Source organism: Neoarius graeffei, chromosome 19, assembly GCF_027579695.1.
Source record: "Neoarius graeffei isolate fNeoGra1 chromosome 19, fNeoGra1.pri, whole genome shotgun sequence".
Lineage (NCBI taxonomy): Eukaryota > Metazoa > Chordata > Actinopteri > Siluriformes > Ariidae > Neoarius > Neoarius graeffei.
This window is the reverse complement of record NC_083587.1, coordinates 54,139,979-54,156,187: the sequence shown is the minus strand read 5'-3', so window position 1 is coordinate 54,156,187 and position 16,209 is coordinate 54,139,979. Positions and strand designations below refer to the sequence as shown.

Sequence of the window (16,209 nt, the reverse complement as noted above, 5' to 3'; positions counted from 1 at the left end):
CCCCGTGTCTGTGTGGGTTTCCTCCGGGTGCTCCGGTTTCCCCCACAGTCCAAAGACATGCAGGTTAGGTTAACTAGATAGCAGAGGGACGTTGAAACGGTGCCGATTCTTGGTCAAAATGGTCGGTTTCCGTCATAAGTCAGAAAATCAACACTGAAACGGCGCCGTGAAACGTCTATTTCTCTGCCGTCGGAGAAGGTCGATTTATCACTGTTGAATCACCGTGGGTAAAGGTTGATCTGTCAACCATCAGAGAAGGTCGAATATACGATGTTGAACCATCGTCACTTTTGCCGGCCAGTTTTCAACATTGGTAGGATGAGCAACTAATTGTTCAGAATATAAATTGCCACTGTTTGTCTTATCCTGCTTACACATAGATACGAGTAAATGATACAAGTATAAGTGATAATGATAAGTAAATGATAAAAAAAAGAACAAAAACCAGTTTACTTTCTTAACTCAGCAATGGATTTGACCTTCTATCTTTGAAAGTTTTTTTGCAAATAACTTAACATTTCCAAGATGATCATAAATTAATTCTAAGAAGATTGAAAGTGTTACAAAACCTGCATCTTATACCTAACTGGTGGGAATGGTGGTGTTACAACTTATCCTGGTGTTACTTTCATACCCGGTGTCTCTCATCTCTGTTGTATTGACTTTCATTTCAAGGCATGATATAAAAAAGGGCCAGTACGTATACGTAGCAATATGTCGTTGGATGTCCCACGCTGTCCCATAATGCAGTGCGATTACCACTGCTGTTTACTAGATGACGTCATTTTCGTTATATACCTGGGTGCACGTGAAACTCCCACACCACTCGGTTGGATCGCGACTCTCTTGTGGATCGGCCTGCTGTTACGCTTGGACCATTGAAACAACATTGAGAAAAACACTGGACCACGCTACATTTTCATTCATCCCTGGACATCTGGTACGTACCATTATTCAGTCACTATTAATAAAGGGAATTTCGAATACAATTTCAAGCAGTTTAAGAAGTTATGATGAACTTCAGTCATATCACGCGTTGGAGAAATTTCCCTCAACTAGTATCCATTTGAAACAACAACAATGCAGATGCATTATTCAATCGAAAAACGAGTCGAAGTACTTGTCTTGTTGGAGTGAAAACTTAGCGTTGGAGTGAAAACTTAGCGTTTAAATCGAGCATGTAGGCCTAGGTCGCATGTCGTTTTGAGCTGACCTGTTCTTTTGTGTAGCCATGGGTTGCGCCTCACGGCCATGAACTTTAAACATTATCCAGGCTACCAACGCTTCTGTAGTGACCACTTTGTTTGAGGTACCACGAACGAAATTGCTTATATTCCCTCAACTAATACAATAAACATGCAGATGCATTGTTTAGTCGAAAACTAGTCAAAGTAGTGGTCTTGATGGAGTGAAAACAAAGCATTTCAATCGAGTATATAGGCCGTGGTTATAACCGGTAGCTCTATACCTGGCTTGAGGGGGTTGGGCTTTGTAACGCTATGGGTCGCAGCCATTAGAACAGGACTCCAGACATTGTTAAAACATTGTTGGTATTAAAACAGAACTTTCTATAAAACAATTGTTTGAACTGTGCGTGCGCGCGTGTGTGTGTGTGTCCATTTGAAACAATAAACATGCAGATGCATTATTCAATCGAAAAACGAGTCGAAGTAGTTGTCTTGTTGGAGTGAAAACTTAGCGTTGGAGTGAAAACTTAGCGTTTAAATCGAGCATGTAGGCCTAGGTCGCATGTCGTTTTGAGCTGACCTGTTCTTTTGTGTAGCCATGGGTCGCGCCTCGCGGCCATGAACTTTAAAGATTATCCAGGCTACCAACGCTTCTGTAGTGACCACTTTGTTTGAGGTACCACGAACGAAATTGCTTATATTCCCTCAACTAATACAATAAATATGCAGATGCATTGTTTAGTCGAAAACTAGTCAAAGTAGTGGTCTTGATGGAGTGAAAACAAAGCATTTCAATCGAGTATGTAGGCCGTGGTTATAACCGGTAGCTCTATACCCGGCTTGAGGGGGCTGGGCTTTGTAACGCTGTAGGCCTATACTGCCCTACAAAGCCAAAAGACCTTAACTCATCAGACTCATTACAGGCTTCTGCCTTGGTTTTCCCTTTGCTTTTGGAAGTTACGGTAAAAATGACTTATTGTTACCAGAAAAAAACAGAAATGACTCGAAATAATTCATCACATGATACAACTGATGTCCTCTGTTCCAAAAATGGCAATAACTCATGTTGACCTTAAGTGATATTAAGGTCTTTTGGCTTTGTAGGGCAGTATGGGTCGCAGCCATTAGAACATGACTCCAGACATTGCTAAAACATTGTTGGTATTAAAACAGAACTTTCTATAAAACAATTGTTTGAACTGTGTGTGTGTGTGTGTGTGTGTGTGTGTGTGTGTAAGGTTATTTCAAATGTAATGACGTAAATGTTGTTGTCTTTGTTCCCCCCATGTTTACCTCAATGGAACCTGAAGACCACTACCCCGTCATTCCCTCACAAGGTACTGCAGACATTTATTTCTTTAGGGGAGAGAACATGGCTTCTTATTGGTCAAAAAGAAGACGTGTTGTGACAGCTACTGAAATGTCAGAAAGGCAGATTCTGTCCGATTTTGAGTCAGCTCTGGGTAATCCTGCTGCTCAAGTCTCTCCTTCAATTGCATCACCCAGGCCTGCATCATCAATGGGTTTAGATGAGGATGGTGGGGATTCTGTTGAGTTGGGAGGGTGCAGTGATGCAGAGTCTGACAGCAGTAGCATGTCTTCAGAGGGTGACAGTGACAGTCATATTGATGGTGACTCTTTTGAAGAGTCAGGGCTTCACCAAAAATTAAAACACTGGGCTGCATCATTCTCTGTGCCTTTGATTGCCATTACTGCTCTGTTGACCATTTTGAGAACAAGCCACCCTGAACTGCCCAAGGATGCTAGGACCTTATTGGGCACTAAGCCTGCAGTACCATTACAGACCGTAGGTAATGGGGAATACTTCCATTTTGGCTTGGCAAAGGGAATTTTGTCCAAATTAAGCACCATCCATTTACCAGATGTTATTCAAACAATAAGAGTTCAATTTAACATCGATGGTCTCCCTATTTTCAAAAGCACCAGGCTTCAGTTTTGGCCTATTTTGGCACTGATTGATTGCGATTACACCAGAACACCGTTTTTAGTTGACATCTTTTGTGGCCCTGGAAAACCCTCCAATGTGTTTGATTATCTGACGCAGTTTGTTAAAGACCTCTCTGATCTGCTTTGCAATGGGGTAACATTTGGAGGTAGAAAGCTGAGGGTGGCCATTTCATCCTTCATTTGTGATGCTCCTGCTCGAGCATTTGTAAAACAAATTAAATGCCATAATGGGTACTCCGGATGCGATAAATGCCATCAGACTGGTATTTGGCAGAAAAAAATGACGTATCCTGAGACTGATGTTAGGCTAAGGTCAGACGAGGAGTTTGAAAATATGGTAGATGAGGACCACCACATCAACAGAAGTCCTCTGACGGGTCTGGTGAAAATGGTGTCTGCCTTCCCAATAGATTATATGCATTTATGTTGCCTTGGCGTTATGAAAAAGTTGATACATTTTTGGATGAGGGGGAAAAACTCTACAAGGCAGCCTACAAGAGCCATTAAAGCCATCTCCGAAAAGTTAATACAGCTTCGTCCCTAACTAACTGTATGTCACTAACTGTAACATTACGATTATAACGACAACGACAAACATATTGTGAAAGATGCAAAGGATTAAAAAGGATTAAGAAACTCACCAGGCGCCTTACTCAGAAAAAGCAGGTGTGCAGGCAAGTCCAGGGAGGTTGACTGAGTGACGAACGGTCCGGTAGTGGCATTTCTATTTCCGCTTTGTGTCAATGGGAAAATTAAAATGTTTTTTTTTAATCCCGTTTAAATTGTCACAAGATTCACATCTATGGTTTCTGATTTTTACATATATTTTCTGTACTAGTACCATTACTGGGCGGCACGGTGGTGTAGTGGTTAGTGCTGTCGCCTCACAGCTAGAAGGTCCTGGGTTCGAGCCCCGGGGCCGGCGCGGGCCTTTCTGTGTGGAGTTTGCATGTTCTCCCCGTGTCCGTGTGGGTTTCCTCCGGGTGCTCCGGTTTCCCCCAAAGACATGCAGGTTAGGTTAACTGGTGACTCTAAATTGACCGTGAGTGTGAATGGTTGTCTGTGTCTATGTGTCAGCCCTGTGATGACCTGGCGACTTGTCCAGGGTGTACCCCACCTTTCGCCTGTAGTCAGCTGGGATAGGCTCCAGCTTGCCTGCGACCCTGTAGAAGGATAAAGCGGCTAGAGATAATGAGATGAGATGAGTACCATTACTTGCCACCTACCACTAGAGTGTGACGTGCATAGTCTTAACAACTCAAACTTTAACAATTATCACCATGCAAAGTCTCAATGTTGTTTTGTTCTTTTTCTTTCAGATGCTCTACAAAAGCAGCTGCCAGGGAGCACACACGCTACTTTTAGTGACGCAATCAAGAAGTGGCTTAAGTATGCGCCAGAGAGAGAGGGAGGGATGAGGAGACGTGAGGTAGGGTGGCATTTAGAAACCCATAGCCTACTGCTGACTTTCTTTATCAATGCTGCATCAAATTAATTTTGGTTATGTTTTTCTGTTTCCATGTACAGGTGTCTGCGCCGCAGGAGGAATAGGCCACAATTATAAATTATAAATAAATCATAAAATGTTTCTAAGAACTTGTTCAAGTGTGTTCTGTTCCTTATAAATGTTAAAAGTTATGCCTCATTAGATAGCTTGACAAACATTAGGAGAGGTGCATTGTTGCATGCATTTTTATATCCTGTTGTACATAAAACAGGACGTAGCCTACGCACATTGATATAAATAAAGTTTCACTTTCATGGTTGAAGTATGCATGTGTGTGTTCATCCTAGGCAAGAGCCCCGATGCTTTATTGTTAGCTAGTTTAATTTAGCCTGTTTTGCTTAATTTGTAGCCTTCCTGTTGTACATAAAACAGGAAGTAAAGTTGGATGAATCATCGCCGAAAATTAAACTATAAATCGACCGAAATCCGTAGTTGAATAAAGGGTGAAAGGGGGTCTATTCTCTGTCGGCCACCATCCACTTTTCAACATCGTTTCAACGCAAACTCGTATGAGCAAAGCGGTGTTGAATCAACGCCGGTGATCCACGATGATTCGACGGCGTATGGTCGAAGAACATGCCGATGATTCCCCGTCGAATCAACGCCCTTTTGCTATCTGAAATTGAGCGTAGGTGTGAATGTGAGTGTGAATGGTTGTCTGTGTCTATGTGTCAGCCCTGTGATGACCTGGCGACTTGTCCAGGGTGTACCCCGCCTTTCGCCCGTAGTCAGCTGGGATAGGCTCCAGCTTGCCTGCGACCCTGTAGAAGGATAAAGTGGCTAGAGATGATGAGATGAGATATCATAAGTTTAAAAAAAAATTAGGGTGCCATTTTTTCTTCACATTCTAAGGGTCCGAAATCCAAGATGGCGGCCAAAATAGCCGCCGTTTAGCAATAATTCAATATCTTCGCTAGTACACATGATATAATTACAAACAAAGTATCTAAACATAGGTTTTCTGACACAAGAAAACCAATGGAATCATCAAATTTAGGCTAAAGTTGTGATTTACATGCCTAATTTCAAGATGGTGTCCAAAATGGCTACCGTTTACACTAAATTCTACTTATTTCGACACCGTGGTCCATACAATGATATTGGAAATAAATGTTCAAAGACCTTATCTGTTTGATTACAGTAATGTATTGGTCACGTGGTACACATTATATGAACAAGTCAATAAACAAATCTATATAACTATAGTGAAACCACGTTAGTTATTGTTCAGTCATTTTATGAATGAAAAAAATGCAAAAAGTCACATGGTATATAGATGTAGTTTTAGCAGTGGACATCAAACGTCTTCACACTCTTCATTTATCCCTGGTTGGCTTGTTAGGGCCCGAGCCCGAATGGGCGAAGGCCCTATTGTTCTTGTAAGAGTTCACTATTATTATTCTTCCGTCTTCTTCTTCTTCTTCTTCTTCTTCCGTCTTCTTCTTCTTCTTCTTCTTTATTTTTCTCCGCTGTTGGGCCATTTTCGGGGCGCTTGCCATGGGCGAAAACGCACGAAATTTGGCACCAGTTCCGAGAATTGCCACCGCTACTCAGAACCAAAAGCCCACACTTGGCCGGGGCTCAGGGCCTCTATAGCGCCCCCTAAGTCGTTGTGATTTTGGCCTCCCGCATTAAGGTGCCTGGCTGCCATATAGTTTGTCGTCGTGGCATGCCATTTGGTACGCATATGTATCTCACTAAGCCGGACAAAAATGTTATGCCAATGCATTAGCCACGCCCAACAGGAAGTGAGGTAATTTCACTTTTGTGCGAAATGCATGGCCACGAAGACGGCGCAACTCCTCCTAGACCGTTCATAGGAATGTCACCAAAAATTGATACACATCATCTACAGACATGGCTGACAAAAGTTACTAAATACGTTTCACGTAGGATCCACCGTTCAGAAGTTATACGTCAATCTATTTTCACTTCAAAATTTTACATGCTTAAAAATTCATAACAAATCTTCTAATTGCTCAAAACTGCTCATACTTCACACGCAAATCACTCATTGGGCTTCTGACATGTTACCCAAATTCTGTGATATTTCGCCACTGGGGGCGCTATTTTTGGGCAGAAAATCCAATCTTTCCTCAAATTTGGTCAAACTTCACGGCCACCCTCTTACTACCTCCCATGTCATGTATACCACATTTTGGGAATTTTCGTCCATGGGGGGCGCTGTTTTTGGCCGACGCAGTTGCTCCAAAACGGGTTTTTGGTTAATAAATCCATAATGCTTTTCCTTCACACCACTACCTTGTGATAGTACGTTGCTGTTGTAGACACTTATTTTTCCAACTCATAATCGCTCATGTACGGCATAGCGCCACCTACTGACATGGGAAAAACCAAAAAATTTATTCTTCAAAAATCTATATCTCATCTTCTACTTCCTCAATTGTCATCAAACTTCATACGCAAACTCTTCATAGCTCACCTGACATATACGCCAAATTTTGTGCGCCACCTACTGACATGGGAAAAACCAAAAAATTTATTCTTCAAAAATCTATATCTCATCTTCTATTTACTCAATTGTCATCTAACTTCATACGCAAACTCTTCATAGCTCACCTGACATATACGCCAAATTTTGTGCACTTTCGCCCCTGGGGGTGCTGGTTATGGCAGACATGATATTGCAGCTTCTGATTTGTCAACCTTGGCAAGCAAACTCTGTACAAGACCCTTATTGGGGCGCTTGCCATGGTCGACAACGCACGAAATTTGGCTCCTTTTTCTTAGACTGCCACCGCTACTGAGAACCAGAAGCCCAGATCCGGGCGGGCCTCAGGGCCTCTATAGCGCCCCCTAACGTGTTGTGATTTTTGCCTCTCGCATTAAGGTGCCTGCTTGGCATATAGTTTCTAGTTATTATTATTATTATTAGGGCCCGAGCACCGTACAGTGCGAGACCCTATTGTTTTTGAAGGATTATTATTATTATTATTATTAGGCCCCGAGCACCGTTCAGTGCGAGACCCTATTGTTGCCATGTGTCCAATTCTGTGCATTGTCGCCATTGTGGGTGTAATGTCTCTTGCCGAAGAAGCTGTGGAAGGTTTTTCGCGGGGACGCATGCCCCCGCCCCCCTTGGCTGCTGGCGCGAGGGCCCGTCGAGGCCGCTTGCGGCTTTAATTTTGTTGTTGCAAGTGAAAACCCAACATCCACAGAATTCTGTACATGGGATATTGTTTTTGCGACAACTGCACCTTCCTTCACATCCACTTTTGCATCCGCACTTTATCAGGTGCAGTACTGCCTCAGGAGCTGGTGGATTCAAACATCGAACAGGAGAGAAGTGACTTGAACCTGCGTCAAATGTCCAACCAAATGCAGCAGGTGCTGGGAGGCGTGGGTGATTTTCATCAGCTTTCCTCCAAATCATGGCTATGTAGTGTGCATGCCGAATATGTAAGTCCAGTGAACCAGAAGTTGGTGGAAGGTTTTCTCCTTCGGCTGCACGATTTGAGTAGAGGAACCAGCGAAGCTCTTTTACTGTTGTGTGGATTTTTGATCGATACAGCACGCAAACAAAACGTTCCAGCTGAGAGCATGCATCAGAGGGCAGATCGTTGTCATTTCCTAGCATTGCTAGTGCATCCAGGATCTCATCGTCACAAGACATGAATGCCTTGAAGCACCAGTCTTTGGTTCTGCCAGCAAATCTACCAGACATGTCGGAGCCTGTCAGAGCATGAAGACCCAACAGTGCAGAAGCGCGCTTTTGTCCTAAGTTGTTGTATATGTTACAGACAGAAATGTTCCTCTTCAGCCTGCCCTTTCCAGTGAGGAAGACTGTAGAAACTGGCAAGTGTGGATACATGTGGACCAGTAGCAACAAGACATCGGTGTCTGGAGAACTGACCACAAGTCCTCCTTTTTGCTCGTTCAACGTGTGTTTTGTTTGTGAGATCCTTGTAACATGTCTTGTGGTAGGAAAAACTTTTCTGTAGCAGTTCATCGGCAGACGAACCACTTATGCGATCCTTTAATGCAGAGAACTCTGTTTCCCCGTATGAACATCGAATATCAGTTGATGCAATTAATTTCTCTACTGAAAGCAAAGAAGGGTGAAGCACATAGTTTGTATAATCTGTTTGTTTGCTCCTCAGCTGACAAATGAAGCAAAGTTCAAAGTCCACAGTTTTTGACTTCTTGTTAGATGAAGACTCTGCCATGTTGGTTAATATATGGACTCTAAGCTACGTTATGGTTGCTGTGGGTAATTGTTTCCTGCAAATACAAAGAAAATGCATCTTTGTATACACATATACACCAAATGTTTAAACCTTAAGCTAATGCGGAAAAACTGCGTCCAGCGACTGCATTCAAACATCAATTATGGGGCCACTGTGTTTAATTCAAGATGGCAGTCTGTCTGAAACACAAAATAAAAAGATTAGTAATCACAGGGAAGTTGTTATCCATGTGGAAATCTCTATTTAAAGTTAGTTTTATAAGTAATAGATGCTGAAAAAAATATTGGAACCAGATTTATATCAATCGTAATGTCTAATTTATGCCGTTTTTGTATCATGGCAGCCATCTTGGATTTCAGGGCATTAGAGCATGAAAAAAAATGGCACCCTATTTTTTTCTTATGTTTATATCATATTCTAACAGAATCAGGCGAGTTTTTGTTTTTACCAAAAAAAAACACGAATTTTTATTTCATGACAAATGAGCCTACACTATCACTTGAAAATGCATCTTTGTCCACTTCGTAGGGGTCAATTCCCCCAATCAAGGCCAGTTTGGCTGCATACCGTGAGATGTGTATCTATATACTTCTGTTTGCTTGATTTTGCCGACATTGATCTTTATTTTAGAAAACTGACTATATAACTTCATAAATTCGTCCGAGATAACGTAGCCGGTAATGGCGATGGTCCGTTTTGTTTGCCCTCCAAGATGGCGGCTGGGGGGCGTTCCCCGGAATGCCGTGACGTCAGTGAAAACTATCTATACAAACAGCAGTGACATTGACATAATAGTGGTAGATGAGTGGTAATTGTACTGCTAAGGCTCTTAACACTCACCCAACTCATATGTGCTCAGTCAGTAGTGATGCCTTTCCACTGAGTGACAAACTGTGCATTGCAGTAGATGGGCTACAGTCTATATCACTGATTTAATAGAGATGAACATCAATTATCTTCATTAACTGCTCTATTCCTAGGAATATTGAGTTCTAATCTCTTAAGGCCTCTGCATGCTCTTGCGACAAGGCTTTCGCAGACAGCTTTTCGCAGACAGTTGTAATTTATCGTTGAGCGGGGAGTAATAGGCGTGCGCGATGTTATTCACCGCCACAACGCAAGGGGGCGCGAAATCGCTAGGAGTAGTTGGTGGGTGTGGTTAGTGGAGTGTTTATCCTCCGGTTACTTATAATGACTAGAACTGGAGTCGTATAGATGTACATACTTCCTCACTTCCTCGATCAACCGCTCTTCGTGCTGCTCCATCTTCGCTCGTGTTTTTAAAAATGGCGGTCGTGAAAACAAAACAAACCGGGAAAGTAGGGAAGCGGAAGTGCGTGTACAGCCGATGTAGAGTGGACCAATCAGAGCCCTCTTGTCTGCGACGCTGTCTGCGAGGCTTCTGCGGTGGTCACAATTTTTGGGAGGTGCGTGCAGAGCATCTGCGAAGGTGGGGGGGCTACGCAGACGCTATCTGCGACGCCATCTGCGAGGACTGGGTTGTCAGCATAAATTGGTATTTAATAATGCTGTGCTGCTTTTCAGTCAACTGATAGAAACCTATTCTGCATCCAAAAAGGTGTCCTTTTCCTTCTTACCTACAAATAGTTAAGGGCATCCATCCATCCATTATCAGATAGTTAAGGGCAGTCAAGACATATTGTACAAGCTAGAGTTCACAGTTTGGACAAAACCCTTTGAAGAACATTTTGTTATTCTACAAGTGCAGTCCTGAACTTGAGTTTCATGTGTTCTCCCTGCGTCAGTTTTCTTCCAGGTTCTCTGGTTTCTTCCTTTCTCCAAAAAAAAACATGCTGGTAGATGGACTGACTATGATAATTTGCCCCTAAGTGTGAACGAATGTGTGTATCCATGCTACCCTGCTATGAACTGTTGCCCCATCCAGGGCGTATTTCTACTACAACCCCAGTCTTCCAGGGATGATGCACTGGACCCAGGACCAGGATAAAGCAGTTAATGAAGATGAATGAATAAGTGCATTGAATATGCCCAGCTATGGTTTCATAAGTGACTACAAAATGAGAAAAATTCCAAAAGTAATGCACCATACTGTATACTATAAAGTGGATACGATGTTTTAGGCTGTTTCACTTCAGGCTCATTTGACAGCTCAGTGTTTGGATTGGACTTGGCTTCACCTTCAAGTTATCTAGGATAATACTGTCTTTCTATCCCTGTATCTTGTTTTAATTAAAATTCTTCTTTTTTCTTCCAGAAATGATTTCCGAGTATTTTCAGCTTGTCTCAAGCTTTCCTAAAAGTTTAATTATTGTTAATTTATTTTAAGAAGGACCCTTCCCTACACAATCTTTAATATTTGATCAGAAATGTATTTATAATATATGGAATTGTAACTAGGCTCTAGATCTGACATTGTATCATGCCAGAATGTCAGTAAGGTTACCAACCTGAAGATGTAACTGAACTCTGGGTTATCCAAATAGAGGACGTTAATGATTAGAAATGCAGGCGTGCCCATTTTCCCCTTATATAAATAGCTGAGGTGGTGTGCAAGCCTCTACACACCGAACGGAGCTTCAGAAATCCATCTTTCTTGTGGTGAAGGTGACACCAGGCAGGATCGGCAGGAATGGCCTTCAGTGGAACGTGGCAGGTCTACTCTCAGGAGAACTACGAGGAGTTCCTCAGGGCCATATGTGAGTATGCCACTTAATAATGTGCACTGGAATATAAAACAAAAGCTAAAGTAAGAATGTGATGTAATTTTAATTCTATATATGTATAGTATTGCTAGACCAAGAGCATTTGTAAATAAATTAACACAACACTGGTAATATAGTGCTGCTCTGAGTGGTATTTTGTCATTCAGTACTACCCGAGGACATCATCAAGTTGGCCAAAGATGTCAAACCTATAACAGAGATCCAACAGACAGGGCATGACTTCGTCGTCACCTCAAAGACCCCTGGAAAAACGGTCACTAATTCCTTTACCATTGGAAAGGAAACTGAAATCACCACCATGGATGGAAAGAAGCTCAAGGTATTTCCAATCACTTGATCAGTTTATCACTGATAGTTTATCCAAATATCATTTGGTGTATGGGTTAGTTGGTTAAGACTACCAATAAAAATAAATTAATTTAAAAAAAAAACTTGATCCAGGGCAGTGGATATAAGTGCTTATGACCAGAAGGTTGTGAGTTCAACTCTCAGGATTGCCACTAAAGAGAACTTTAACACTATTTTCTTGGAAAAAAAGATGCTCGATTTGTGCAGCTATTTGTGCAGCAACAACAACAAAAACCCATATCCTTTTTGTAAAATTCCTGTCCTTTTTCCACTCCCTTTTATACACTACCGTTCAAAAGTTTGGGGTCACCCAGACAATTTTGTGTTTTCCATGAAAAGTCACACTTTTATTTACCACCATAAGTTGTAAAATGAATAGAAAATATAGTCAAGACATTTTTCTGGCCATTTTGAGCATTTAATCGACCCCACAAATGTGATGCTCCAGAAACTCAGCCCATGTTTACATTAGACCGTATCAGCGGATCATCAGATTAACGTTTTTAAAACGATTAGTGTGCACACAGCAACACCAATACACGATTTGCGTGCACACAGCAACGCCAATACACGGATATGCTCGGCTCCGCAGGCATCCTGCGCTCCAAATCACTCCGCCCTGAACAGCGAGTGCCCTCTGGAGGGTGCGCACTCCGGCCTTGCGCAGCTCACAGAGCACGCGAGTGAAGTGAACAAGCTGTGATTCGGGACTGAGCCGCTGTGTGTGTGATCCCAGCGCATATCACTTACCACTTGCAAGTGGAAGGATGGCAAGCCTAAAGACAATCATAACTACACAATGGGCAGTATTTTCATCAGTATTTGCAGTATTTTCATACTTTTATACTCTTTAATGAAAGGTGATACAAGGCGGAAGTCCACGCCGTTTTTCAGCAGTCGCGTCACATGACCAACGCCAGCGAATCAGGAAGGTGGATGTCACAGTGACGTTGTCCAATGAGACGCCAGCTAGAGCTCAGCACAGCGTATCCGCGTATTCTCAATGTTTACACAGCACCGGAGCTGACACGATCTGGATTGAATACGTGGACCCTGGCGGATTCCCGTTTCCCGGCGTTTCCAGGCGGTTTAATATAAACGGACAGTGCATCCGCGAAGAAAACGAGACAGATACGGTCTAATGTAAACGTAGCCTCAATCTGTTCAAAGGAAGGTCAGTTTTATAGCTTCTCTAAAGAGCTAAACTGTTTTCAGCTGTGCTAACATGATTGTACAAGGGTTTTCTAATCATCCATTAGCCTTCTGAGGCAATGAGCAAACACATTGTACCATTAGAACACTGGAGTGATAGTTGCTGGAAATGGGCCTCTATACACCTATGGAGATATTGCACCAAAAACCAGACATTTGCAGCTAGAATAGTCATTTACCACATTAGCAATGTATAGAGTGGATTTCTGATTAGTTTAAAGTGATCTTCATTGAAAAGAACAGTGCTTTTCTTTCAAAAATAAGGAAATTTCAAAGTGACCCCAAACTTTTGAACGGTAGTGTACATTCCTTAAATTGTCTATTAATAATCTTCAAAATGGTAAACATTATAACCTGATCTTCTGTCTTTCCTTGGGCTATTACATGAGGAAGCTGGCTCACTAGCTAACTATTGTAGGCTACCTTTCTAGCTAATTATCTTTAGGCTGGCAGGCTAGCTAGCTAGCTTACAACTTATTTTATAAGGGGGCAATTTTTTTCTCTGTGGAGCAACATTCTAACATAGCCAGGATAAGAAAAATAAATTAGACAATGAGTTTGTTCTGACTGCTAAGTTAGACTTTTTCCTTGAGGTAAAACATGAGGTAAATGTAGCTATGTCCCCAAATCACTTTGTTGTTTGAATCCACTCTCCCCTATTTTATGTACAGTTTGACCACTCAAATGAGTATACGTTGATATCAAATATGAATCCAGTAATTTAGTACAGCTAGTTCATCATCCTCTAGATCACACCTGATTTATCTCTTATAAAGCCTTGCTAATTAGCTGTAAGTGGATTTATGTGTATATGACATAATAAGAGATAAACGTCTGCAGGTCAGTGTGTCCTGATGTTCTAACGTCTCTGTGATATTGAACACATCTCACATCTGCGTTCCTTTAAGTGCATTGTGAGGCTGGAGGGAGGCAAGCTCATCTGTGATTCAGACAAGTTCTCACACAAGCAGGAGATCAAGGATGGAGAGATGATTGAGGTGTGTATCTGGAACAAACACTACAAACACAGATCTGGATGCTTACATATTAAAGGAGCAATGTGTAATTTTTAGAGCTCTTTGCTGCCTGTTAGATTAACTGCAATTGCGATGAAAATACTGACAAGCCTTCCCCTTCGACCTCAGCGATCCTACCCGGTTTGTTCAAACTATGTATACCTCGTAAGATTTCTGTCAAGGAAAAGGTGAAAAGAGATGAGCGGCTTCACTCTGGTTGGGAGCGGAGCTCATTTCTGGGTCAGAAATGATAATAATATAAGTAGAAGCCTAAAGTGAAGATATTAGTCAAACGTATTGCATGGCAAAATTATGAATCACATTTATTCTAAGCTACCATTAAAATGATATTATAGTAGGAACAGAAACACTTTTAACATTACAAACTGTACCTTTTAATATTATTGCATTTTATGCTCCTTACTTACATGGACTGCAGGAGTTTTAGTTATCTTCAAAAGCAGTATTTAAAAGGAAGTGAACTTTCACATGTTAATGTATTCCCACATATCGGGTACTCTCTCTCTCTCTCTCTTCCCCTCAGACTCTGACTGCAGGAGGAACTACCATGGTCAGGAAGAGTAAAAAGCTGTGATGTGACTTGGCCTGCTGAAAATCTCTCCAGTTCACATGCCATCTATTTAAATAAATATGTTATTTGTCAAAATATTGAGTACCAGCATCCTTTTTTCCTCTTTTTGCTCTTGTTACTATATGTGTGGCTATTTAAATGTCGTTGGAAAAAGAAACTACACCGTCCTTTAAGTCTATGTTTTTATTCATCAGCAACTACTGTAAATGACAATTGTATGGTCTTCACCAAATTCTGTCAAGAAACAAATAACCTCAGGTGACCAAAAAAAATTTTCATTTGTTCATTCACATTACTAATGAAATGCACAAGATTAGTTCATCACCAAGAAGCGTGATTACCTAAATAAAAGCAGAGCTTATGACAGTGTAGCATTGGAACACTCAGGTGTGTATCTAAGTCATGCCAAGAACAAAGGACATCAGTCCTGACCTCAGAGAAGCAACTGATGCTGCTCATCAATTTGGGAAGGGTCCAAACAGTTTGAAATTCACCATTCTATAGTAAGAAGGATTGTTTAGGGCAGGGGTGGGCAATTATTTTTTCCATGGGGCCACATGAGAAACAGAAAATTTTGTGGAGGGCCGGACCAAAAGGCTGAACTAAATTCTGCATAATATTAATTGTATTTCTTTATATAAAGCAGTAAATAAAATTGTTTTTACAAGCTGCTAAGACTGGTAAGAGTATGGAAAAAACGAGGTTGCCTTACAAAAAAATTTAATTTATTCAATCAAATTTCCCAAAACAATGGTTAACAAAATGTGAACATTTGTACCTTTTTTTTTCCAGTCACATTCACCCCAAAACACAATAAAGACATCACAATATTGTCTTTCTACTCCAAATATCAAGCAAGATACATCATATTATAATAATGATGCCCACATTTGTAGTCTAATCACCTCATGTGACCTGCTCGCAACAACGTCGATTCGGTGTAGGTATCAGATCTACAGATCGACTCGGGCTCTGGTGCCTGCTGGTGACGTCACACTATGTGATTGGCTGGACCGTTTGAAGGATGACGTACAAGTTTGTGGTTGGTCTGGACAAATTACGGAAGTAGTTATTGCAGGATTAGGTTTCGTGGGATTTCATGTCATGTTCATGTCGCGCACATTGCGTTTTTGTTGAACACAACTTCAAAATAAAAAGCAATGCACATTCAGTCCATGCATGAGGTAAAATTAGAAAATACGTTTATTTTGTAATTTCTAATTAACCTTACGCGGGCCGGTCAGAATGAACCAAAGGGCCGGATGCGGCCCGCGGGCCGTAAAATGCCCAGGTCTGGTTTAGGGAGAGTGGGGCACATTGAGATAGGGGGCACAATGAGACATTGTCTTTTTGGCCAGAATTGCAGGTGCTGTCGTGCTGCCATCTACCTCATAAGATAAGAGTTACTCCTGTCCCTCTCTTTGCCAAACTACAAGGAAGTGGCCGGCATCCAAGGAAGGCGGGTG

General features: G+C 41.7%; 1 protein-coding gene across 1 annotated transcript; it reads left to right on the top strand.

Moving 5' to 3' along the window:
- Positions 1-11,058: 11,058 nt before the first annotated feature.
- fabp10a (fatty acid binding protein 10a, liver basic) lies at positions 11,059-14,818 on the top strand. The gene is made up of 4 exons (XM_060900948.1): positions 11,059-11,548; positions 11,722-11,894; positions 14,044-14,133; positions 14,696-14,818. The coding sequence occupies exons 1-4, from the start codon at positions 11,482-11,484 to the stop codon at positions 14,744-14,746; spliced, it is 381 nt and encodes a 126-aa protein (XP_060756931.1). The 5' UTR covers positions 11,059-11,481; the 3' UTR covers positions 14,747-14,818.
- Positions 14,819-16,209: the final 1,391 nt, after the last annotated feature.